The following is a 25275-nucleotide window of genomic DNA, read 5'->3' as shown; positions in this document are numbered from 1 at the left end:
CTCTAATGGATAAAGGAGAAAAGCTTCTAAAGCAGAAATGCATCCAAAAATTAGGAAAGCTCTTTGTGTAATTCCAAAACGAGTCAAGAGTTTTATAACCCTTCTCAACCTAGTTTTAAAGCCTATTTTTGTTTTAAACAGTGAAAAATTTCAATGTGGAGATGGTACAAAACCAAATGGTTGCAAAGATATTTTTGTTATTGGCCTTTTTCTGCTCCTTGCATGTGTTGCTTTTAGAGGCTGGCATGACTGAACTGGTATTCTGCCAAAAACTGCAGTTCTAACTGCTACGCTGCTTGTGCAAGCATTGTCTGGTTCTTGTCTGTCTGAAGGGAGAGGCACAACAACATTGTCAGTCGGAGCAGGGTGAGTCTGTGTTTCAAACCCTCAAGGATGCTACAGAGAAGTAGAATTGTGGAAGGGACAGTAACAACAAAATACATGGCGCTTGCTGTAATGGCCAAGTAGTTCCGGGTAACAGTGATGCTCTGAAGTTCGTATTGATCCAAAGACAAGTTAGACTTAGTTTTGAGGTAAACATAAGAATCTCCAATGGCAGCAAGCACCAAAGCATCTATTTCTTTCCCTTTTTCCCCAAAATTGAGGGCTGGAAAGTTAGGCAAAACTTGTTCCCTAACATGCAAATAAACCTCATCCAATAGGCATTTTAAAATTATTAAAAAGCAGCTATAAAATGTGCAAGAACTGTATGTACTGCTTTCAGGACTATAAACAGCTGTATTCAGACATTACACTTCCTGTCACTCTCAGTTTCTCCACCCCAGCGGAATGCTCCTGAGCTTTTCCAGACAGGAATGCAGATGGGAGACTAAAAGCTTTGTCACAGTTTCCCAAACAGCTAAAAAATATGCAGCAGCAACAGCCTTTCATAAGGAGGCAGATACAGCAGTCACGGTGATGAACTCTGCACAGGGAGAAATTCTTCCTCCAGGCAGTGTATCAAAATTTGGTATAATGAGAGCATTTTACCCTAATTATGCCTTTTTCTTCTTCCCTTGCAGGAATCACCTCTTTAAACAGTATTCCTGTATGTACTACTACTTCATCTGATGGTGTTCACTTTCGTTGTAGGGATGCCTCTTGTAAGGAAATAGTCTCAAAATATTTGGCTGACTTAAACCTTCAGTGGTGCTTTGGATTTTTGCTGTTTAGAGTTAGAAAGGCACAAACTTCTCTTTAAATACAGGAAAAGCAGCATTGGTAAAGGTCTCTTAAGAGGACAAGGCTAATCATAGAATTGTAGAATCATTTAGTTTCGAAAAGACCTTTCAGATCATTGAGTCCAACCATAAACCTAACACTGCCAAGTCTACCACTAAGCCATGTCCTTAAGTGCCACCAATCGATTGGAGATGTTCTTGTAGAGGTCAAAAAGGAACAGGACAATCTTTTACAAGTATGTGAATTCTCTGTCCAGTTTTCCAGCATTGTGAGAGAATTCACTTCTCCTTAAAAGGCAGCCAGCCAGGTAAAAAGTTCAAAACTAGCCTTATCCAAACCAGTATTTCCAGGTGCGATCCAACACTGAGATAAGCAGCCTTGGAGATATTACTAGTGTCTCCATTCTGTACACATCTATTTCAAGGCTTAAATCACCCTACTGAAGGGTCACATCAGTAGAAACCTCAGGAACATTAACCAAAAAAAAAGCAAGCCCAAACAACCAAGAAAAATGCAGCGGAGACAGAAAGCATGCAGCCATGTAAGCATATATGCTATTGGGATAGAAAGAAGAATGGTAAGATTTACTGAGCCATCACACTGACTCGAAAGGAAGCTGTTCATGCCAGCACATCAGCATCTCCATCCTTGATCTTTACATAGATGTACCTGCAGTCTTTCCCACCAGATCTGGCGGATGATCTCACGGCGTTCTGGTACAAGTTTATACTGGATAACCTCTTCCAGCTCTGACAGCATCTGGCAGGATACCATAGCCTGAAGGAAACAATCACATTCCATCCCAATCACTACAGAACAAATCTATAATTAAGGAACAGTATTTTGGCATCAAAATCTTAAGTACGTATGCTGCACAACAGGTAAAGGACCAACTGCTATACGCTGGTATCTAGACGATCTGCTGATTCAAACTTTCTAAATGTCAATTCTTATTTCTTTTTTTTTTTGGGGGGGGGGGGGTTGGGGGTGGGGAGGGGGGGGGTTCACTGTTTAATTTGTCCCAAAGCTGCTCCTACAAAGTTGTATTTCTTATCTTACAAGAGCCATTTAGCCTGTGGGCCTAAACAGGTCTTATGTTTGACACAAATGCTACTCAGAAGTTTTATGCAACTTCTAGAGACAGTCTGAAGCAGCAATGAGGAGAACGAGGTCTCAGAGTTAGACACTTACCCCATAGGCTCGACTGTAGCTCTCTCCTGCCATGGCAGTCAGCTCAGCATCTAGCAGATCTCTGGCTTTGTCAATGCACTGAAATAGAACAAGATATTGGGGCAAAGGTGGTGTGTTTTATCTAGAGTTAACTGTTGGAACTGCTATTCATCTGTTCCATCTCATGAACAAAGCTGGCATTGTTCCCCTTCTCCAACAAGAACCAGGAAAGGATGTTATCAGTAGAGCACAGGGACAGGTATAGGGGAAGTCAAGGGGGCTTCATTTATCACCTGCACAGTCTGAAGTTTGTCTTTCTACCAAATCAAAGTTTGCAGTATTTCTAATTCTATTGTCACTGTAGAGATCATCAATAATAACATTTATAGAGGAAAAGAGAAATTCATATTTTAGTGCAAGACAGTCGGTTACAAAAGCGCCTCAAGAAATGTCTCTTGATAATATACAATGATAGAAAATAGCTTTCAGTGTTTTACGTAACCCAACAGGTTTTTATGAATTTTACAGGACAGCAAATTCCATTTCTCTTCCTCCAACTAAGACATGCTCTTCAAGCATGAAATAAATCCTGCTCTGGTTCCAGTCATTATATAAGCTCTCATCTATAGTTTTTCCTGTTCAAACTGTTAAATGTTAATCACAAACTCTACCCCTTTGAATGCCTGGCTAATTTTACTGTGCACATCACCCAAAAATCTATGTACGGGTTTTGACAGAGCAGACTGAATTACTCCTTTATCTAAGTTAGCAAGCCAGCACAGACTTCTGAGAAATGGTACTTGAGCTTCCTTGGAAAGTAAACAACATGCTTCACATCTACAGAGGGGAAAAAGTCGCTCTGCAAATCTCCTCTGTGACAAACAAGCATACCAATACATCTCTGTTTAATAGACTCATTGCTTGCCTTGATTTCTCATCTCAATCTAAGATTTAAGACTTACCACTGCTAACAGAAAAATCAGAGGAAAAGTCCTGGTACATGACATATATGAGCACTTCTCTGAAAAAGGTGCAACAGACAGAAGTGCATAGAACACTCATGAAGAAGTTTATGTGTGTCTTATGCCATGAATGCCTTTTATCAAGCAGTGCCTTGTAGAATGGAACCTCTGTGAGATAATCCTTGTGCACTGTCTGTCTAGAAAAACATATATTCACTGGTGTGTTTCTGGAAATACAAGATAAGCCTAAATTACCAGGGTCTAATACATCAATGGAAAAAAGGTTATTGGGCGATTCATAGGTTATAGCTAACTGCTTTAAAACAGCATGTCTTTCCATGCAGCAGTATAGCCTAGTTCATCTTAAAGTAGGTTTTGGGAAGCCAACAAGGAAGATAATTACCTGCTGAGCCAGTGAGAAAAGGTCCTGATGAAGAGCCAGTACAGCCCTGTAGAAAGCACCATCATGAGTGTCCCTTGGGATCATGCAGGTATATTCCTCCATGCTATCCCACTGACCTGCAAAGACACAGATATCCTCAGTAATACAATAGCCTTCTCTGCAAGATAATAACAGAACTACACTACAGTGCTTAGACATCAGCAACTAGGCCTGAATGCTGTGTGGTATTTCTACATTTAAGTCAGCTCTCCAACAGCTTGTCTTTGGCAGTCTGTGTTAGATACAGGAACTGTATATACACATACACAGAAGAGTTATAGACAAACAAAAACATAGGAGTTTTTCTTCTAGGCAAATGGTTATCCTCATGGAAAAGGTTCTTGCATTCCTTGTGATGAAAAAGTTGAAATGTCAACATTTCCAGAACATTTGAATGAATTAGTGTCCTACAAAGCAAAAGATTATTTTTTCTCAGCAAAGGCTGGCAGACAGCAAGTGATTTATAAGCTTCTCTAGTAAATATCTGGCTATCAGGATAAGTGATACTTGGAGCATTTATAGATTTATTCCACTTAAGATTGACTACTCAACAGATACAACCTATCAAAATGCTCAACAGATATTGTTCTAGTTCGTAAATAAGAGTCTGCCACAAATCTGAGAAATTCCATTAATCTCATTTCAAGTCTGAGCTATGTTCAACGTAAAACTAAGTAAAAGGGACCAGTTAAGCAACTGATTATCTGCTCAGACCAATAAGGCAGTCTCTTTGATACTTGAGACCACACTGGGAGACCTTACGTAAATGTAGGTTTTCCAAAGGGCTTCAGTGTTGAACTGACACTTACTTCATATCCCAACATAAATAATTTTGTTCTTTGATTTTGCTGTTTCTTGTATTTTGTAGTTCTGAAGTAAGTTAAAGCTATCTGTGCTTCCACACTGTGGGTTGTCATATACTTCCACACAAGGATACATTACCTAGACCCCAGGCAGCAGCAGCAGCCATCCTTGCCATCTTAGCTTGAGTTTCATCATTGACCTGTGTCCACTTTTCACAGCATTGCTGGTGGAGCTGCCCCCTAAGAAGAAGCCACAATTTCTGATCAGCAAAAAGCCTCTTTGAGAATTCTGCCTTGTTAAACAATCACTTTCCATAGACAGGATGACAACCAGCCCCATCGTTCTTTTTACATAGAATGGAGAATAGAATTTTTCTCCTCCAGCCAACTCACACATGCTAGTCTGATGACAAATACTCTATCATCAGAAAATAATTTAAAGGCACACTACGCTTTGAAAACACAAATCAAGACAAAAGTTTGCATTTGTTCCTCCGCATTTAGTAATGCCTACTTTACAAACTGAACTGTCAACTCCAGTCTACAAATACAGAAAAAACCCCATTCCCAAGAAAAAAAACCAAACCACCACCAAACAAGGGATGCTTAAAATTTTTTGCAAGTGTCAGTACAAGGAACATATGATCTGAATACCTTGCGCATGGCTCCTGCTATCAAACCTTTTGGATAAACACACCATCAAGTTTCAAGACAGAGGCTAGAGAATCAATGCTGCTGTAACCTAGTACGAAGACTTGTCATGGCAAGATCTCAGAGGGGATCCGAATCTTTCATCTCCAGCAGAGAGGAAGCATCAAGATTTTTTATATTATTTCTTTTAATTCTACGGCGAATGCTCCATTAATCAAACCAATTACTGTGGGTGTTGCAGTTACAGAATTTCTCAGGCTGGATACTCTGTAGCAGTGGAATAGCTGCCAACTGTGAGGCTGGCCAACTTGCCTTCTCTACTGTCACCCTCTCCCCTCCCAAAAAGGAAGATCAGGTCAAACAGAACCGATGGGCTGCCACAGGCAAGATAGTCATTCTTACAGCTTAATGGCCCAGGAGACAAAAAAACCCAACAAAAACAAATAAAAAACCAAGCCAAACCTAGCAACAGCAGTAAATCAGGACCTCATAAATGCTAATAAAGGAGTACAGCTCTTGCAGACATAACTACATCAGGAGACAAATGGCTAAGAACATTTTGGCTGTACTTTCAAAATGTCACTGCACAGAGTACTGAAATAATGATGCTGAGTAGTATCAGTCCTAGATTAACTGATCCAGTAGACTCCAGCAGCACAAATAGTCAAGCTGAACACTACTAAAGAATATCAGCAGCCAAACCATGGAATCCTCAGTCTCAGGATGATGTCTCTATAGTCAGTTGCAAGGTAGCAGACAGCACTTTGCAAAGGCACTTCTGAATTGTAAAAAAAATCTGCATAGAGACGGAGCGCAGTTCCACAACAGCAAGCACACAGATCTTTGTGAGATTGTGATTGCTGTCACCACTACAGACTACCAGTAGATGCACAATATCTGAGGTCCAACGGAAAAAAAGCATCCTTTTGTAACATATCTGTCACTGATATGTGAAGAAGCGGGAGGTTCAGAGAGGACAATTTACACAAATACATGCCCTGCAGGAGGGAGAAACTCCGTAAATCCCTGGTGGGAACTGCCTACTCCTAGAAAAGATGATTGAGCAACGCTCAGTAAGAGGATCTATTTTTCCTACTGAAAAAGCTACGCCCAATATGCCTCACCCTCATCTAGAAACAAAAAAAGGCAGTAAAATGCTGTCAGAGGTAAGTTTCTCAAACAGCTCTGTTTCTCTAACAGTAAAATGACTTTAGCGAAGAGGAATCTCCTTACTGTGTGCCATCCCATGGGTTCACGTCAGGACCCATCAGGAGAGAGCTCTAGTGACATGAAAAGTTCAGTAGAAGGGCGGAACCTGGACCAAATCACATATGCCCCTGGGTAGAACTGCATGCTACAGTGCACAGGATGCCTTCTCCAATTATCTTCTTTGAATTGAAGTGAACAGGGAGAAAAACAGAAGCCCCCAGTTAACTAGCAAGCTGTAAGTCACTACCAGCTCACCCTCTCACAAAAACTGAATAATTATCAGTTAGATGTTGACAACACACATTTAACACAGGGTTTGAAATACCAAATGTCCACAAAGACAATGATTAATGAATGCTAAAAACGAGTAATAATGAAAAACTCAACCATCTACAAGATGGGCAAAAGGGTTTTAAAGTGAGAATAATTTATCTGGCATAATCTTACACCCCAGTGACTAGAGAAGCAGATAATTTCACTAACAGTTGTGCAAAGGACCATGCATTCTGGATAAGCATAGGTCTGACCATGAATAAATACAGGAATCTCATGTTTTAATCAGTTTAAAAAGAAGGGCCACAACGAGCTCCTTTTATGATTGTTTTTGACAAGTGCTGCGCAGTTAATGTTTCCTGAGAGGTCCCCTCTATTTACAATTTCTTTCTCTGTTACAAATGGGGTTGAGCCGATCATAAGACTACAGATTCTCTTTCAGAGAGACCTTAACTTATCAGCTGGCCCGTCCCAAAAGGCTTAGAGATGTTGTTACCAATTCTGACTTCAATTAACAAAGTGAGAAGTCACTGGAAATACTCAAACTATTAAGTAAGCAGGAGTAAATAGGAATTCAGGCAAAAAAAAGTCACCTGGATGACAGCATCCAGAGAAGAGTTAGGCAACATTTTTAAAGGCACCATTTTCCTCAGTCTTCAGGCATTCCCCTCTTACCATTCACCAAGTGCTTCCAAGCAACGCATCCGTCCTAGCATCAGCTCAGGATCATCTTTGTTTGTGTCCATCTTCTTGTCATAGGCCACCAGAGCATCTTCCCATTCATGAAGCTTTTCATACCAGGTAGCTTGAATTTCCTAAGACAAAAAAAAAAAAAAAATCAGAATAAATAGCTGGATTAACACTTACCATTCTATATTAACTACTGCAGCTTCTCCTGAAAAGTTCTGTGTCTATGGTGGTCACTTAGCCCTTTTTTCATTCTAAATATCCTCATGGACTTCTACAACACAGAAAAAAGCCTTGAGATAGTGCAAAACCAGGAATCTTGAGTATTGCTTAACCTGCACAGAAATGAATTCAGCTTTACCAGAGCGATCATGCAACATCATCCCCCTACTCAGTGCCACTGAAACACTAGCTCAGCAGCTGCTGCTTTTCTTTTTGGAGAGGGGGAATTAATGGAATAGGAAAAAGGGTAAATCTATAAAATATTTCACTTCCCATTGTAGCACATGCTTGCATTTAAATAAGAACAACAGTCCCGGGTTCAGGAATGGAGTGACTAACTGGAAAAAAAACCCCAAACCCAAAAAGCACACTGTGCATCTGGCTACTGCTAGGCCATTTTTTAATACAGCAGGTAGTATGATGTTGGGGTCTAATCACGGCCCTCACAGGGAAAGGCTGTGGTTTGTAACAGGGACTTTAAAAGTAAGCCAAGCAGTGATCTTTATCAGCTGCACAAACTTTTCTTTGGTCTTTGTTTCTAGATTGTTTCTAATTTTCAAGAAATAAAATGCCTTAATATTTTTTCCGTACTTATCTCTGCCAATGTTTTTCTGCACAGTCCTTGGCAGCTCATGTCTTGACATAGGCTGCAGAATAGATTCTTTTCCCAGCCCTGTAGGCAGGGACAGTATAAACCACGCTCTGCATGCCAGATCTTCCACTTAGGACATTTATATACCAGCCCTTTAACTTCTCTGCTCAGTCATAATATTTCAAAGTAAGTTCCTGAAAGTAGAGCTCACAGCTCCTCTTAACTTCTTTTTACTGCCTATTCTGGCAAACTGTGTTTTGAACTACATTTACTGCTAGAACTACCTTACTGCTAAAGATTGAGGTCAGAATTAGGTAACACAGAACATTACTCAATCCACCAAAGGAATCATAAGAAGCTGCAAAGATGTTCTGAAGTCCGTACTTCTCCCAGAAAGGACTTGTTTTCCAGTCTAGGTCAAAGCCACACATAATCCTACACCACAGGAATTCCACTATTTTGTGCTTATACCTGTTCCCACTTTCTAGTGGTTCCTCATGAAGAGGCTAGTGTACTGCCTTCCTTTTCCCAATCACCCTAAGGCACTGCAAGAATTATCACTGCAAAATCATCTTTTCAACAGACTAGAATTGGCAGAAGAGCATAGATGTTTTAGTCCCTGAACGCAAATTAAATGCTTATAAAAAAGAAGAAAGAAAGGGAAAAAAACGTAAATCGTGCAGAGAAAGACACAGAACAAATACAGAATGGTGTTATTTTATTTCTGTGAGCAGTCAAAATTGTAAGGAACTGGCTAATCTAGTATTCTAAATAATATCTCTCTGACAGGTTCACGTGCCTCCTGGATGAGAGGGGCTAGAGGCATAACCTCCATTAAATGCTTACCTGGAAGATGTTGATGCAGTTTCTCAAAAATCCTCAACCATTTAAAGTTTAGAACCGAAACTTACCCTCTCTCTTCCCAACTGCTTCTAAATAAAATTACTTATTTTGTCAAGTTACTAGCTCCCCACAGCTGCATTTAGTGTCAACGATAGCTGCTAAATTCTCCTCCAAATCAGATTCTTGCACAAGTTCTTGCAGCCTTCCCCAGCTCTTTTACCTGTACGCAGTGTTTGCTAGTATACAGCTAAGTACACAGTATATGTCCCCATAGGCAGCAAGGCACCTTCAGTATGAACGATGCAGTATTATAAGCAGGGATAGAACCTCAACGTGATTGACTGAAAAAACCACACCCACACACAAAAAGACCCCTACAAAACCCATGAAAATGTAAGACATGAAGAAAAGAGTTATCCAGCAGAACTCACCAGCTCCCCAAAGTGCTTCATGGCATATTCCAGTACCCCAGCAGCTGCTTCTGGCTGTTGCAGTTTATTGTTAATGCTGAAAATGTAGGAAGAGAAAGACCATTTAACACAGTTGGCAATTATTAGGAGCTGGTATGAGCTTTTGCTTGATAATACCAAGCTCTATCATTTAGAAATACCAATGGAACACCCTCCTTTTTCTTTAAAATTTTCAATTGAATGATTAGACTACGTAAGACACACAATGACTACATAGTTGCAAAACAATAGGCGCACACATATTCTCTGCACATATTGTCAAGACTTGTTACACAAAACAGTGATTGTATATGATTATCAATTCTAAATAGCAGCCTGCATAAGGAGAATAATAGTTGCCAATGCTTTGAAAGGCTTAACTTCCTCAAACAGCTGCACTTATTAAGAGCTTTATAGTACCGATTTTTTTCCTCCCTTTTTCTTCAACAGGCCAACTCCTTTAAAAATCAGAGTAGAGATTTTAATGCTCCAGGAAACAATCTATGTCATTAGAACAGTTGACAAATGTCACCAGGAACACACCTGCTGACTTCACAAAAAGCTCGCAACCCTACTTCCAGTTTCATGTTTCATATAATGCCTCCGCACTGATACTAACCAGTACTGGTGCTCTTCTTTTGCTGGTTTTCAAGAACATGTCAGAAACTCCTGCCATCACAACCAGTCCTCATTCTGTACCAGTGAGGCACCTTGCTTTGCAAGGGCAGCTGAATTTTGTGAAGCACAAGCAAATAGGCCCCTTGAGCCTGGTTCTCCAGTTCAGCAACATGATGTGCAGCTATTCTCTTAAATCATTTCTATTTCACGTTGGTTTTCTGATCTTACTATCGGAAATGGCTCTGTCTGCACATTGGTACTTGGTGATCAGCGCTTTTGCTAAACCCCGATTTAATGAGAAAATAAACTTCTTATGAAGCTCCTGCTATTTTATAAAGCCTATTTACAAACAGTCTCTGACTCATTGCTCTCCTCTTTCCCTAGTGGTGCTGGAGAACAAGAAGCTCAAGTTGTTCAAAGCAATGTCACAACACCTGAGCGTGCTACAACACACCCTACAGCCCAATATTAATACTAGTTAACGTTTGGCATGGAAACAGCATAACCTAGCAAAACAAAACATGTCAACCGAGAGCAACGTGAAAAGATTTTCAATGGTCTTTGAATATGCTGCTGTAGCTATAGGCAGCTTTCAGAAATGTCCCTTTCTTGCCTGCTATCGTCAGAATGATTGCATATTTTTCCCCGCTATGAGAGGCCTGTTAATCAGTAAGAGACAAGGAAATATATAGTATTAAAGGGAGTACTCTGAACAGACAAAAGAGGGAAAATTTTTAAATGAGTGCTATATTTCTTCTGTCTGTGGAAGTTTCCTTTCCTGACAACTAAAGAACCAAGCTCCTAGACACACTCTGGGTATCTGGGAAGGTCAGGTGAAATACTCTTGGAAATAGGACCTCAAAATGGCTTGAGCTCAAATCAGATTTAGTCAGGCTAAGAATGCACCATAATCACAGTTCAAGAAGACAGGCACCCAAAAATGGGAAGCACTTGGAATACATCCCTGCCTTTTTTTAGCAAGATAGTCAAAGAACATACTACCTCCACACTTCCCCAGGGAAAGCTAGGCAGCAGTGCCTCATAAAAGTGATAAATGGCTGTCACATTTCATATCCTGATGATTTAAAGAGCCATTGGCAGACGCATCACTTCCAGCATGTCAGACAGTTAATTACTTCCAACTTATCTTTCTTGTCAACGCTTCCTGACAAAATTGGCCGTTATCTTTTATTCTTCAACAATTAGCACTGCTCTTTTGCTGATGCTCTCTGGTGCACTCAATTACTCTTTATTTCGTACTTTCTTGGCTGTCCAAAGTAGAATTAAATGTTTCAAAGCTGTCTACGGCTAGGTTTAAGCAAAGGGAGGGGAAAGAAGGGAAGGGGAAGGAGAAAGACTTTGATTTAAAAGAATACACAGCAGTAGATATAATACTGTGTTGTCATTACTCTCATGTAACAAATGTTCTAGTCCACACAGTGAGTAAAGATAGGCAATTTTGTGGACTAGGATAAGCCACTGACTGGGAAATCGCCTGTCAATTACTTCATGTTTTGATGTACCACATTAAAATAGTGTATACACAAAATAGGGGCAGAGGGGGGAGCAACAACATTCACTGCTTTGACAGAAATGGACCTAAACACAGAGAAGTCCAACTGTCAGGCAGAGTACAAAAATCCCTCCAAAGCAAGACTCATGCAAAGTGGGCTTTATTAACATGGCTGAACATTCGCTGACTTATTTCTTCAGAGTAATAAAACCTTGGTAATCACTGCATTGCTTTGCTATTCAGTTTTACAGGCTAAGGGAAACACAGTTCTGTGGGGATTAAGTTCTGATCTTGGGTTTTGGAGGTTTTTTTTTTATATGTTTTGAAAGACCTTGGATTTCTGCTTTTTCTCATCTGCTAGATTCAGTGTGCTCTGAGTGTTGGAAGTATATTGACAGTTCCCAAAAATCACTACTACCACAGCTGACTGGAATGTGTTTTCAACAGACCCACAACTCTCTGCATACAAATTCTCCGAGAGGGGGCCTGCAGATTGTACTTCTCTTGGAAAAGCTTTTCCACATAGAGTCCTGTTAAGACATTCAAAATAAACATGTTTAGAAATCACGGCATTTTGTGTTTCCCTACCCTTCCACCTTCCTACCATTGAGGCATTGCCCAACACTCTGCAGATCTAATGAGGTCTGCGCTCAGGCAGAATCTTCTTGAATTTTGTAACACTCTTAAAGCACTACAGAGCTGTTTTCTAGTTACTGTGCTGGAGACCTGATGGAATGAACAACACTACAGAAAAGCATCCAGGCACACAGAAGAGGCCCTGAAGGGCTAATATTCCAGCCAGGCAGAGTTGCCAGGGGGTTTTAGTCACAGTGTTGCTGCTGGAAATCGGGGCAGTTTACCGGATTAGAATCGGGGGGATAGATTTCCCCGTGTATCTGGAAAAAGATAACTACAAAATCTTCCTGGATTAAAGGAGAAGGTGGGAAAACATCTCTCAAGCTAGAAACAATGCTGCTCGCTAACTCAGCAGACAGTAACTTAAGTCTTTGTTTACTGGGTGGTGTCCTTGCAGTTGTTCCTAATTCAGGATATGAAGTTTAATATTAAGGTGAAAATCAATTGTTCTCCATATACACTGAGGGTAGAACAAATTAATCTACTCATTTTTGTTTAGAAGCTAGAAAAAAACCATCACTATCACCTACTTTACTTGAAGGCTCGGCAGCAGACCATAAGAGACTACTACCATACCTCCTTACTTGGAAGTTTTTAGGTATAGCTTAGGTATAGCTTAGGTCATCTTTCAGGAAAGGCCTAAGTATTCAGCTATGCTGCCTGGTATGGACTGGCAGAGTCTTCCAGTATTAATGCTCAAGTAAAACATTTCAAATTTATATATTTTAAATGCCATATGTACATACATAAAATCTTCCAAAACTATTTGAAGACAGAGCTGTCCTCATGTTTGCAGGTAGACTATTAAAATGGGAATCCACAGAAATAACAACATTGCCTAAGTTGTATCAACAAGATTTTGATATAGTTTGAACTAATGTATAATTTCACTGTTTAATACCTACCATTTGATTTCACATTTTATGCAATAAACAAATCGATGAGAAGAAACAACAAAACAACATTAAGATCCTTATACTTTCCTTCAAAATGAGGATTAATTAGTTGCAAAACTGATTTTCATCAATGAAGTTTTGTCTGAGTTTAGCTAACCTGGACTCACTGCGTAATTACATAATGCAAGGCAGTAGAATTAAAATCGATGTAAATCACAATAACAAAAGCATTAACTCCTATATTCCGAGTACACAATTTACAGCAGCTGTAAGGGGCAGCTGGATAAGGAAATGAAACTGGCACAGAAAGCTTTATGCGAATCTAAAATTATAGGTAATTCCCCCCCGTATATTAATCAATATCTGTACTGTAACCAGGATAACATCCAATCCTCCTGTCCAACCCTAACTTATTTGTAGCACTTGATCATGATGAGTGGGATATTAAAATGTGACAAGCCTTCTGACGAAAAAAATTTTGTAGGGATGGAATGACATAGTAATTGGAAAAAGTGACTACCCTTGGCAAACTCCCCAATATAAAAATCTTGGCCAAAAAATCTTAAATCTTTGAATTTTATCAGTAGTGAAAGTTACATAAACTTACTGTTTGATTATTATCAAATAAAAATGTAAGTCTTAAGATATGCAAAGGACTAAAATGTAGCATACTGAGCTAGAATCACAAAAAAGAACACTATTTAAGAGAAATATACTCCTATTGCATATGTATTATAAAGGCTATTTAAACAGAAATGAGACATGAACCGGGAATGAAAAACAACTTTACTGTCTTCAGCAGGAAGAGCACTCAAATGATGGACTTTTCCCCTCCACAAACCCCAGGCATAAATGTCTAATGTTTACCAGAAATACTCTCTTTTATACAGTCCTGGGAGCTTGCCAGTCTTCCATTATCTTTGAGGGTCTCTAGCAATATTCTCTGTCACTCAAAATATATTAAATTTTCAAGAACTCTGAAGTAAGAGACTGGACCCTTCCCTATCTTCACATAAAAACAAAAAAGTTTCTTTTAACAGAGCCTTTTCAGGAGGTCCCAAGCCTATCTGTGAGGGAATACACACATTTTCTATTGCCAGAAAGCATCTTGAAACTTGGTAGAGAAACTTTATTTTTGCAATAAAGTAGCTTCTGTGCAAAGTCTAGACAAGAAGCCAAACTCTTATTTTTTTTTTAGTCTCCCCAAGTTTTGTTTAAAAAGCTCCTCTATGTGATTTTTACCAACCTAAATCAAGCTTGTTTTTCCTTCTGAAAAAGTGCTGAGAGCTTGCTTCTGGGATTAGAAGTGGAAGGCACTGCTACTTTGTGGATACTTTGGGGAACAGATAATCCTCTGGCACAAGGAATTGGCTTTGTTGGCCAGTTCCCCCAATTCTACAGTTTATTTGTGTTCAGGCATCCCCGAGTCCTTGATTCAACAAACCTCAGAAAACAACCAATTGCCCCCCAAACAACTCCAAAAACCAATGCATTTCCATCATGCCACTAAAAATTATTCCCATGCTGGGAACAAATACATTTGAGAAACCAATGCCAGCAAAGAGCTGTTTTCAATCAACAGTTATGATGATTGACTGCTTACAGGCCAGAGTAGCAGTCCCTTCAGCTTTTCACAGCAAGAGTGCACCACACTGCTCACAGGCATTAAAACTGGCCAAATTCCCAATCTTGCTATAAATGCTTGCAAATTAAATAAAAACATTCACGAGCTTTGAAAGGAAAAGCAGTGAAAGCCGTTACAATAAAATTCTTAGCCAGCCCTGCTGCTCAGGCTGCAAAAGGTTTTCTATCACCTATTCTTTATGAACCAGATTCAGTCAAGGCAGAGAAGACAAAAATTGCCAGGGAAAATATTTAGCAGAAAAAGGTGAAACACAGAGCCAGAGTCTTTGTATCGGTTATGCAAAGAAAGGATACATTAAACAAGGAAATCGCAAATGATTGTAGGAAGTATCAGTGTTTTGTTTCTCATCAGGCCCTCTCACTTATTCCACCTGTTCCTATATAACTTCAGAGATTTGCAATGATTATTTGCAGTAGACAACAGTTTTATTTGACTTTACTAGGGATTTAGTCATTCCTGTAAACCTATAGCAGAGTGAATGTCCTCCAAAGCCAGAGGGGAACAGTTTCACACTTTCTGGGAAGGGAAAGCAGTTTTTCAGAGCTTCAACAAAGCTGGGACTCCTGCGATCTGCCAGCAGAGAGCTGATGAGAGCCTTTGCCATCTCAGCAAGCACCAGGAATGCTAAATTCTAAGCATTTGCCGGATGCTTATTAAGGGTTTTGCAATGACTGGCTACCAAATAAATAGCCACAGGGCATTGAGCTTTTCTTCTTGTCTCAACTTCACATACACCTGCCAGAACAGCTTCCCAGAGAAGGCAGTCATTTAAACCCACCGCTGATTTAAGCTGCTCTGCCCTCCAGGGGCAGAGAGATATCTGGTTCTAATCAAGTAATACTAATATACTTGAATTCAGCAACATCAACCAACATTATAGGCATAGGGTACATACTAACTGCAACCATGTTTAGACTCAATTCTCCCAATCACTTCAAACCTACATCATTAACGAAGTGAAAAAGGATTTGCCTCATGTTATTGACTTTAGGATCTCATCTTTTTAGCTACCATGTAGCAGAATATTTCCACATACAAAATACAATGGAGGAAAACCAGGGCAATGGATTTCAGACCAAATGATACTCGATTTCTCTATTGGTATTGGGGGAAAGGAAAAAATAGGACTAGGACCCACTCACTAATCACAGAACTAGTTTCTTTCTCCCTAGCTATGCCCAAAATTATGCCTCTTTCCAAAATATAACAGGATCCTGAATTCAAGTTGTAAGTATACCAGTACATAACAGTGGAACAGTTTCCTGTAGACTGTCAACTTCTACAGCTGATCTAATCTGGCAATGACTAGCATCAGTAGCTATTGCTGCCTAAGTGACTACACTCAGTTCTCCATGCAACAAGGAAAGATTCATCTTTCAAATACTCATAAAAAAGTCAAATTCCATTAAGGCTAAGGCCTCTGCCAAGAGAGATCTGTCTGCCCAAATCTCTCTTAATGCTGCCTCAAAAGTAATGACAGACAGGAAGATTTGCGCTCTTTTCCATTCCTGCATAACATGTCTGTTGTCATCCCCTTACACAGAACAAAGTGAGGGAACAAAGTAGCGTTATCTCCATTTTAAAACAGGTAAATCAAAGTATGCAAAAGAAAGATGGCTTGCATTAGGATACACAAATCAGAGGCTGAACCCATAATAAAACCCTGGCTGTCTCATTTCCAACTAAATACTCCAGTTTAGAGAGGGGATTCAGAGGCCTTTCTGCACTGTTTCGTAACATCTGTGTGCAACAGAGTTTGGCTGAATCCTGAATCCTTCCAAAATTTATATCAGGGGAATGCCTGGACCTACAAGTGGCTCCCCTCTTCCACATCTGCCCCTTGTACAGTCTGAATTTCACACACTTACATCACAAGACAGATAAAATTGTTACGGTGAGCGAGAGTAGCAGCAGAATAGATCGAAGTCCTGTGTAACATGATGGGGGTGTTAGCAGGGTGGCTTTTTGGGGTGGAGAAGCCAGAGTCTGGCCTGTCCTATTCTTTGTTCCAACTTCAACAAAACCACGTTTCTCATCACAGGAAGCCTGAGAAGAATTTGCCCCTGGGAATGACAGAAGCTCCAGCTGGAAGAGGGCTCAGACAGGATTAGAGGCAGAACAAAAAGGTCAGACTTTCATCCGCGTGCAGTGGCACTTTGTGGTCTGAAGTATAAAAAGCAATTTTGCTATGGAAGGTTTCTGGAATGTCCATGACACAAACGTGACTGAAGCCTACAGTCTGCTGTGGAGGTATCCTCAGTACTTTAATCAAATTGTACTTGCATATCTGTGGCAACATCTCAGGTCACCAATGCCACACAGTAGCCTCACCAGCTGATACTACAGACTACAGTGGTTTCTGTGTGAAGTACAGCACACAGGCAGTCATCCACAATGAAACTCAAGACACTCATGCTGCCTGTTTGGAGATGTCTAATTCTGACGTCCTCCAAAAGAAGCCCTCTTCCTCCTCCAAGAAAATTCCAGTTTATGTAACATCTGTATTCATATTCCAACCCCTCAGTGCTTTGATGCTTTCATCTTCCTAAATCTTTGCACCCTGTGGGGTCTCTCATTACTGTTCTGCAGAAAAACCCTTAGCCAGCTGTGGTACAAATCAGGGGCAGAAACAAAGCATCTAGCAACAAGTATAACAAAGCTAAGGAGGAAGAGAAACTTCACCAACAAGAAATTGTGCTTCCTATTTCTCTAAAAGTGGATGTCAGATCAGCAAGGCTTTTCTAATCTTTTCTAATTAAGCAGAAATCCTGCAGCCACTTTGGACCAGCAAAAGTCGTCTAGATGGTATAGCATGTCTCAGTTGGGTTTGTCCTCATTTTCTTTGTAAAAGGAGCAAGATTAGCTTTCCTTTGTTTGCTTGGACACCGAAAAGCTTTCATGGCATTTACCCCAGGAGCAGATACATGAGCCATTTAATCTGTCATTTGCATCTTATCTTTGCCAATTATCACAATCAGAAACTTTGCAGGAATATGCAAGAACCCACAAGTCAGGCAATTACAGAGCAGCTGGCCCGTGGAGAAACAACTCATCCATAAGGATCTAGAACAAAAGTTGCAGACCTTTTGCTAAAGGCTGCACCATTGCTGAAACGGTTCTACTTTGGGATCAAACAGCTATAATCAACTTTTGAACTGTTAAATGATATAAAAGAGGCGATTGGAAGTCACTACCTCAGCCAGCTGATACTTGACCTATATTCTTAATGTCTAAAGATTTAAGATTTAGTCTCAAACCTACGCTTTATGTAACTGTGGACATTTTAATTACCCATAGATTTTCCTCTCTTAAAATCGTGTTAATAAACTGACCTCCTTAATACTGGAGTTAGACAGATCCCATTGCCTGTAAAAAAACCCATCTCTTCTCAATTTTAAGTAGACTGTCTTTCAGCATTACTTAATGTCCTTCCATTGTCCACTATGAGTAAACAGAGGCATGGGTTTTGACATGTATTTTGCAGACTTCTTTCCATCCCACCCTCAGACATTCCATATCTCTAAAAAGAACAGCACTGAATTCTACAAAACAAATAGTGCAGAGACACCAGTGTCCAGAGAGAGGAGGATCAGATGCTGAACTGATGAATTTGCTAAAACATTCTCTAAATTAAGAAATATTGCAAGCATAGAGTTACCCCCTACAACTTCTGGGGAATGTATTAGTAGGACTTATTGCAGCTAGGGATACCTGCTAGAGAGTTACCTTCCTTGAACTTTTATAAACTCATCCTGTTTGGACAGCCTTTTCACATTCTGGACCTCTAATGCTTTTAAGTTACTGAAGTGCCAGAACTAGTCACCAAGAGGGCTACAATCCAATAGGCAATAATTGCTGGAAACCCTCCTCATTTCCTAGCCCTCTCCCACACCCCTTCGAGACAGAATTGAGTGAAGTCTCTCCTGCTCTCCCCAATCTTTGTTGGCTGAAACTTGTTCCAATTTCACCCTGTAAACACCTGATACGAACAGATGAACTGGGAGGGGCCAGAAAGCTCTTCATAGCTTCAGGGGGGTGGAGGTAAACAGAAAAATAGTATATAAGATGCTTTGAGACAGACTTCCAGAGTGCATAAACGGACAGCAGGGGTCTGAAAAAAACCTATTTCTTCAGGCTCCACCTTCGGAGACTCACTTCATTGGAAGAAAGCTAGGTACCAGTCTGCTGTAGCACTTGCAGAAAGTTTCATACCTACCCCAGCTGCATTCAGACTACCCACAGTCAGCTGGAAGTTTTCTGTTGCTGTAAGCAAAAATGCCAGCTAGATCCACTGCTCAGCTGGCATGGCTCTGCATTGTCACTGTGTCTGTGGCAATCTATCCAGCACTGTTACAGAAGCCTCCCAAAAGGAGAACAATCAATGGGAATGCACAGTCCAAGATGACAGGCTGCTGTGATGAGATTAAGGAGCTCAAGTTGCAAGTAGCCAACCTGAGCAGAATGCTGCAGGAGCTGAGCAAGAAGCAGGAAGGCGACTGGGTGAACGTGGTCATGCAGGTGATGGAGCTGGAAGGGAGCACCAAGCAGATGGAGTCCCGCCTCATTGATGCTGAGAGCAAATACTCCGAAATGAACAACCAGATAGATATCATGCAACTCCAGGCAGCTCAGACGGTCACACAAACTTCAGCTGGTAAGGAGGGAGTCGCCAAGCTCCCAGATACACCTCTTAATGCACAAAATGAATTAATGACTAGTTCTTAATGCTAGCATGTCCCACTAATGGGATAAGCAAATATGCATACTGAATACTTCTATTTAAACTACTTATGTAGGCAGGTGATCCTGAGAAAACTAGTTTGAATTCATCTGTCAAAAGCCCAAAGATCCAGCTGTATTTGAATATCTGTACGGCTGTTAACAGGAAGTTGAAAAACTGAACAGGTAGTGTATTTTTACAGTGATGAACTCATTCTAGTATCTCATTTTCTGAGCACTACAGTACCAATCCAAAAAGAAAGGGAGCTGGCTTTGTCAGGGAATGGCTCTGGTAGTAATATGCTCCGAGTTTACAGGGCTGACAGGGGACTAGAAGTTGGTAAAACAATTAGAAATGCTCTCCAAGCATTACTGGAGATTTGTAATTGTATCTTTATGACTATCTCTGAATCAGAGTAAAAGAATGATCCATTATTTGAATGATAATTCTCAAAAATTCAAGGCTGTAGATGATGCAAGATGCAAACTGTGATATAAGCCTAGCCAGAACACAGTTAAATTGTTCAAAATTCTCTCTTCCCCGAGGGAAAATTTCACCACACACAGTGATTGCACAGGCCTGTACTAAACATGTGCAGGTGCATTTTGTAGGTCAGCTACCTGTAAAGCCATTTCTAGAAGAAAGTGTCTCTTTTGTTGACTTTTCTCTTAAAATGAAATTCACTGCAACAAGCTTTAAACTTCCTTAAAAAGAAACTGCTGTTGCCTGGGGAGACTGGGTTTGCCAAAAGACTTCATTTGGGGTTTTTTTTTTTTTTGTAAATGCAAAGGAAAAACTTCTAAGTCTATTTACTAAATTCTTCTTACAAGAAGTTCCACTTGGCTAGTTTTGACACACCACTATTTACAGTAGGTCTTAAACAAAAATTTTCCATAACAAATCTCTTTGGAGCTGTAGTAAAGGTTTGGAAAAAATACAGTAGCACACAGAAGAAACTGGCCCAGAAGCTATTTAAAACAGACGTGTCTCACCTCACCAGGTAAGAGACATTTAGTCTGCACTAAACTGAAAACTGTCAGAATGGATAAAGTCTTGCTTCAGCTAGTTTAACCTCCTCAGAAGAATACTTGTGCATTTTACCATCTTCAAGTCAGCTCCTGCACTGGGAGGAAAGGAGGCTTGCAGAGACTGACAGATCGACTGCAGCTAAAAGCCACCATCTCTGTCACAGGCTCTAGTGCAAAAAGTGCGAAGCAAATATGCCTCATCTGCAAACTTAGCTAACCTGTTGAAGCACACAATCAAAACAGGCACCTGGCAATGGGCCTAGCCATTCTATTAGATAAGCCTTTATAATTTGGGGCGGGGGACAGCAAATATACACCTTTTTACCTTCCAGCCCAGACACACACATTAGCAACGTGAAGAGAAAGCAGAGATGTCTCTTTGGATAGGAGAGGTAAAAACAAAAAATAATAAAATATAATCACAAAGTCCCAGTGCTACAACCTCTTTTTCCAATGCATGCATTGATCAAAACAGCCATTTCAGCAACCATTAGACTTGTGGAAAGTCTTCACTTAATTACTCCTTGTATTACAAACTAAACTTGATAGAAACCACACTTACAGGGGAGTTCTTGCTCTTCAGATTCTTACTTTCTGGTTCTGATTCAAGTAGATGCTGTCTATGACTGCTCATCACTTTACCAAAGGAACTACCGAATCTCTGGTGTTTACAAGCTACCTCCTGATGAATTTTTGGGGAGTCCAGATCTGGAGGTAAGGATGTTGAGTACACAATGTATATTACATGTATTTTCAAATATAAGTATTTCTTGATTATATTTGAATTATTATCTACCACAGAGATGAAAAGAGCACATACTGAGTTATGATACCCTGCACTTTGAATCAGCATCTTCATGTAGGCAAACTTCAAGAAAGGAAAGAGTGTACATTTAAGAAGGAAAACAGAAAAAGCGTTCATTTAATAAATTTTTTCCATACTATTTTAAACAAAATAGCAATTTCTTCAAGCTGTGAAATCTGGAACAATGTCTTGTCTTGTGTTAAGAGAATTGAACCTTCTTAAGTCCACTGACAAGTAAACACTGCCTTTTTTCCTATTCTAGGTGTTCTGTGACATGGAGACAGATGGAGGCGGCTGGACTATCATCCAAAGACGTAAAGTTGGTTTGACATCTTTCAATAGGGACTGGAAACAATACAGGGAAGGATTTGGCAATATTCGGGGAGATTTTTGGCTGGGAAATGAAAATATCTACCGACTTTCAAGACGCCCCACTGTTCTGCGAGTGGAGTTGGAGGTAATTAATAAGCTCTCAATTTCAGCAGCAAAAGGTTTTTTTGTACAAAGTGATTCTCTAGTAGCAGATACCATCTCCTGTCTCTACAGAAGGTCCAAATAATTTGCATGCTTTAATTACAGGAGAAGGAGGTAGGATGGACCTAGTGATACATTCAAGGACAAGACAGAATTATGTTCTCCAGCGTGCAAAGTCAGTAGGACAACCTTCTGTCTGCGTACAGATTGTGTCTTAGGGAACGTGTGGGGCTCTAGAGAATCCTGTGTAACCCACTGCAGACAGAGATCAAACTGCTGACCACCTCAGGTTCAAAGATTCACAGATAGGCCCCATAAAGTTTTAAAGACTCTGAGTCTTCTCCTTTTGCAGCACTTCCTTCCACCCTGCGTACAAAAAAGTTTGCATTGTAATATCCCAAAACAATTTCTACAGTCTACTAAAGGCTTGGGTTTGACTTAGTTTATAGCTGGTACAATAGCTTTGAGGGATGGGATATGTATAACGGAAAAAAGTGAGCTGAAAGGCTTTATATCCAAAAGTCACTCTTTCAGAGAGGGAAAAAAAATACTTGAGACAGCACACTATGAGACAAGTATGCTGAATGCAAGAGCTGCGCACCAGGTTTCCATACATATTGTTTAATATCAGTGCAGATAAGACTTGGAAATATGATGCTTTGCACTGGAAAGTTTCTTTGCCTTAACAGATAAGTTTCTGCAGTCTGAGACAGAAAAGACTAGTGAAAAATCTAGGACTGAGAAAAGATACGCAACATGCACTGTATATAACCATAGATGGTGGAGTCTTTTTGTAACTACTCTAACAGGACCTATTTCTTCTTCGTTGTTCTGTGGCAGGACTGGGAAGGTAACATACGCTATGCGCAATACAAGCAATTCACCCTAAGCAACGAAATAAATAGCTATCGTCTTTTTGTGGGGAATTACACTGGCAACACAGGGCGTGATTCCCTAAGGTACCACAACAACACAGCCTTCAGCACGAAGGACAAGGACAATGACAAATGCGTGGATGACTGTGCCCGGTTCCGTAAAGGTAAAACACACATAAACACCTTCCTGTCCTGAGAGACTTGCCTTGTAATTTGTAGAGAGCCCAAGACTCCCCCTTTGCAAGTAACTAATAAGTAGCATCTGGATGGCAAATCAAGGGAGGGGCGACCAATTCTGGAATACACACTTATCGGTTATGTGGGAAATCTGGCAGGTAAAGCTGATTTACAGACTATATGTTATAGACATCAATACTCTTCAAATGATTTAGTGTATGGCCTCACCTGCACATACTGTTATACAGTATACACATATGCCCATTATGTGTATCTGCCAATCTGCCAGACTAGCTCAGATGTTGGTGCAATTCAGTGATGCAGGAAGTTATTCCTGTATATCTACAAGGTTTTTATTTTTTCTTCCATTTCTTATGAAGTTTTAACTTCTAGTATTAGGGACTTGTAATTATTCTTCATGCACCTCAAGGTTCAACCTGAATTCTCATCTTTATTCCTACTCTATTAAAAGCCTCTAATGAGGTTACTCTCTTCATTCAATTTATTATCTTTATATGAGGTCTGTCACAAAGATAATTGTCTTCACTGCATCTTGTCCTTTATTTTTAAATTTCCCCATTGTGCCCCCATGCGACATCCAAATGAAATTGCTGGTATCACTCTCAATAAAATAGTGCGGCTTACTTGCAGAGTCCAGAAACCTTTTAAACACCTTAAGATGCCCAAGCTAAGAACCCAAATTCGTTTCCTACGCTAACTCTCAGAGTCAGAAACATGTCAAAGAAATTCTAAGAGGAATGAGCAAGTAAATGAAAAGCTACTGGGCTAATTTGACTGTGTAACTGTAAAGCCTTTATGTATTTAGTATCTATATTAAGTTTTGAATTTACCTGCAATCCCAGTCATTAGGGCCACAGGCTCCAGGGATTAAATGGTGTATTCTGGTCACTCTCCTCAGGAAAGAGCAATAATTCTTAATACAAAACGTACCTGTTGTAAGTAAATGGCTCACCAGGAACCTATTCATTTGTTTTCTGAAAAGGTGGATATTGGTATAACTGTTGCACAGATTCCAATCTGAATGGGGTTTACTACCGCAAAGGAGAACACACCAAGAACATGGATGGCATCACCTGGTACGGATGGCACGGATCAACCTATTCACTGAAAAGAGTTGAGATGAAGATCCGGCCAGAGGATTTCAAACCATAGAGGGAACGAATATCTGATTGTACAGCTACAAGATGTCACTGCACAGAAGGTGGGCAACGGACAGCTCAAAATCAGCCAAATAATTGTTCATTTCATCTAATATGTGCAACAGCTACATACTAGCTACATACACACACAAACACTAAGGCACACTAAGCACCAGCCACAGCCACTAGTGTTATCAGGGCTCAGACTTATTTCTTCCTCTTCAGGCTCTTTCCAAAGGGAAAAATGCTGCGTTAGAATAGGTTAGAACTGAATGCACTTACAGCACCTTCAGAGAACCTACTGGTGTTTTCACTAGCATTGTGACTAGTGGGTAGCCTTAGTATTAACCTGCTAGGCAGGGACTGAAAAAAGAAAGCCTCCTTGTTGCCTTTCCTTCAGCATCTACTGTAAGCATCGCTAAGCAACTCCTTCCAAGAGGAACTCAAATCACAAAAATGACATGTTTGTTTCCAGCTAGAGGAATCAGTCAGAAGTGTCCCTGATGCACCTTTCTTTCCTGTATAATAAGTGGTTTACATGCCCACAGAGGAAAAAGTGAAGCTCAAAAATTTTGGATTAATTATTATTGCCCAGGTTCTCTCCTGAAGTTTTCCTGCCATCTCCTGCTGCTGCCTCAAGTAAGTCCCCATAGAGGGCTGCACCCAGCAGATAATAACCCTGGAGGAAGGATTTGTCCCATATGCTCTGTGATGCTTATTCCTATGGACAGATCACCTAAAGGTTGATAAACTAGAAAGGAACTTTCTGGTCTGCCATTAAATTATGTTCAAGTTAGAACATAACTGTGCTATATGTCAGTAAGACTAAGAGAGAACAGCACGTTAGCAAGAAAATCCAGACCCAGCCACCCAGCCAAAAAACTCAACTCCAACACTTAAAACCACTGTATCCATGAGCAAAACACTAGTACGCACCAGGGAATACATAAGTACCAAAAGTTATTCAAACATAAGGGGATGTTCACTAGCATACCGCACTGCGAAATATTAAAATTTGTTCTAAAGACTACCCCAATTACAAGTTACCCAGAGATGTTATGTCAAAAATCAGTATATTTCTTCCTTATATAACACAGTGTTAAAAATAACAGTTAAAAAAGAAACTCCTCCTGTAGCCATACCATTGTTTGAAAATGTTGGAAAAGATAGTCACAGTTAATATAACTATTTTTATTCACCTTAAAGAGAGTTTGAATCTAATTTAAATTGTTCAAGTCTTGTG

The 25275-nt window shown here is 40.1% G+C and overlaps 2 protein-coding genes across 2 annotated transcripts in view; one reads left to right on the top strand and one right to left on the bottom strand.

The window, feature by feature from the left end:
- MTOR (mechanistic target of rapamycin kinase) overlaps window positions 1–25275 on the bottom strand; it is a 60500-nt gene that overhangs the window by 21143 nt on the left and 14082 nt on the right. Inside the window, exons 21-26 of the mRNA XM_009811080.2 lie at window positions 9468–9543; window positions 7368–7507; window positions 4699–4799; window positions 3718–3833; window positions 2374–2451; window positions 1852–1959 (exon numbers count right to left, since the gene is read on the bottom strand). Coding sequence (XP_009809382.2) covers window positions 1852–1959; window positions 2374–2451; window positions 3718–3833; window positions 4699–4799; window positions 7368–7507; window positions 9468–9543 — 619 coding nt within the window. The remainder of the gene's footprint in view (window positions 1–1851; window positions 1960–2373; window positions 2452–3717; window positions 3834–4698; window positions 4800–7367; window positions 7508–9467; window positions 9544–25275) is intronic.
- ANGPTL7 (angiopoietin like 7) lies at window positions 19069–24045 on the top strand. Its single transcript, XM_009811079.1, has 5 exons — window positions 19069–19447; window positions 21155–21255; window positions 21609–21803; window positions 22661–22859; window positions 23876–24045. The coding sequence occupies exons 1-5, from the start codon at window positions 19069–19071 to the stop codon at window positions 24043–24045; spliced, it is 1044 nt and encodes a 347-aa protein (XP_009809381.1).

This window comes from Gavia stellata, chromosome 27 (assembly GCF_030936135.1).
Source record: "Gavia stellata isolate bGavSte3 chromosome 27, bGavSte3.hap2, whole genome shotgun sequence".
NCBI lineage: Eukaryota > Metazoa > Chordata > Aves > Gaviiformes > Gaviidae > Gavia > Gavia stellata.
The sequence above is the reverse complement of the archived record's forward strand: the minus strand, read 5'-3'. Positions and strand labels throughout refer to the sequence as shown.

What these genes read in the sequence shown, in the direction of transcription:
- ANGPTL7 (XM_009811079.1), top strand. Translation starts at nt 19,069, where the DNA reads ATGCCAGCTAGATCCACTGCTCAGCTGGCATGGCTCTGCATTGTCACT. An exon ending in TTCTGCGAGTGGAGTTGGAG is followed by an intron (nt 21,804 to 22,660) that starts GTAATTAATAAG and finishes GTTCTGTGGCAG; the next exon opens with GACTGGGAAGGTAACATACG. An exon ending in CTGTGCCCGGTTCCGTAAAG is followed by an intron (nt 22,860 to 23,875) that starts GTAAAACACACA and finishes TTTTCTGAAAAG; the next exon opens with GTGGATATTGGTATAACTGT.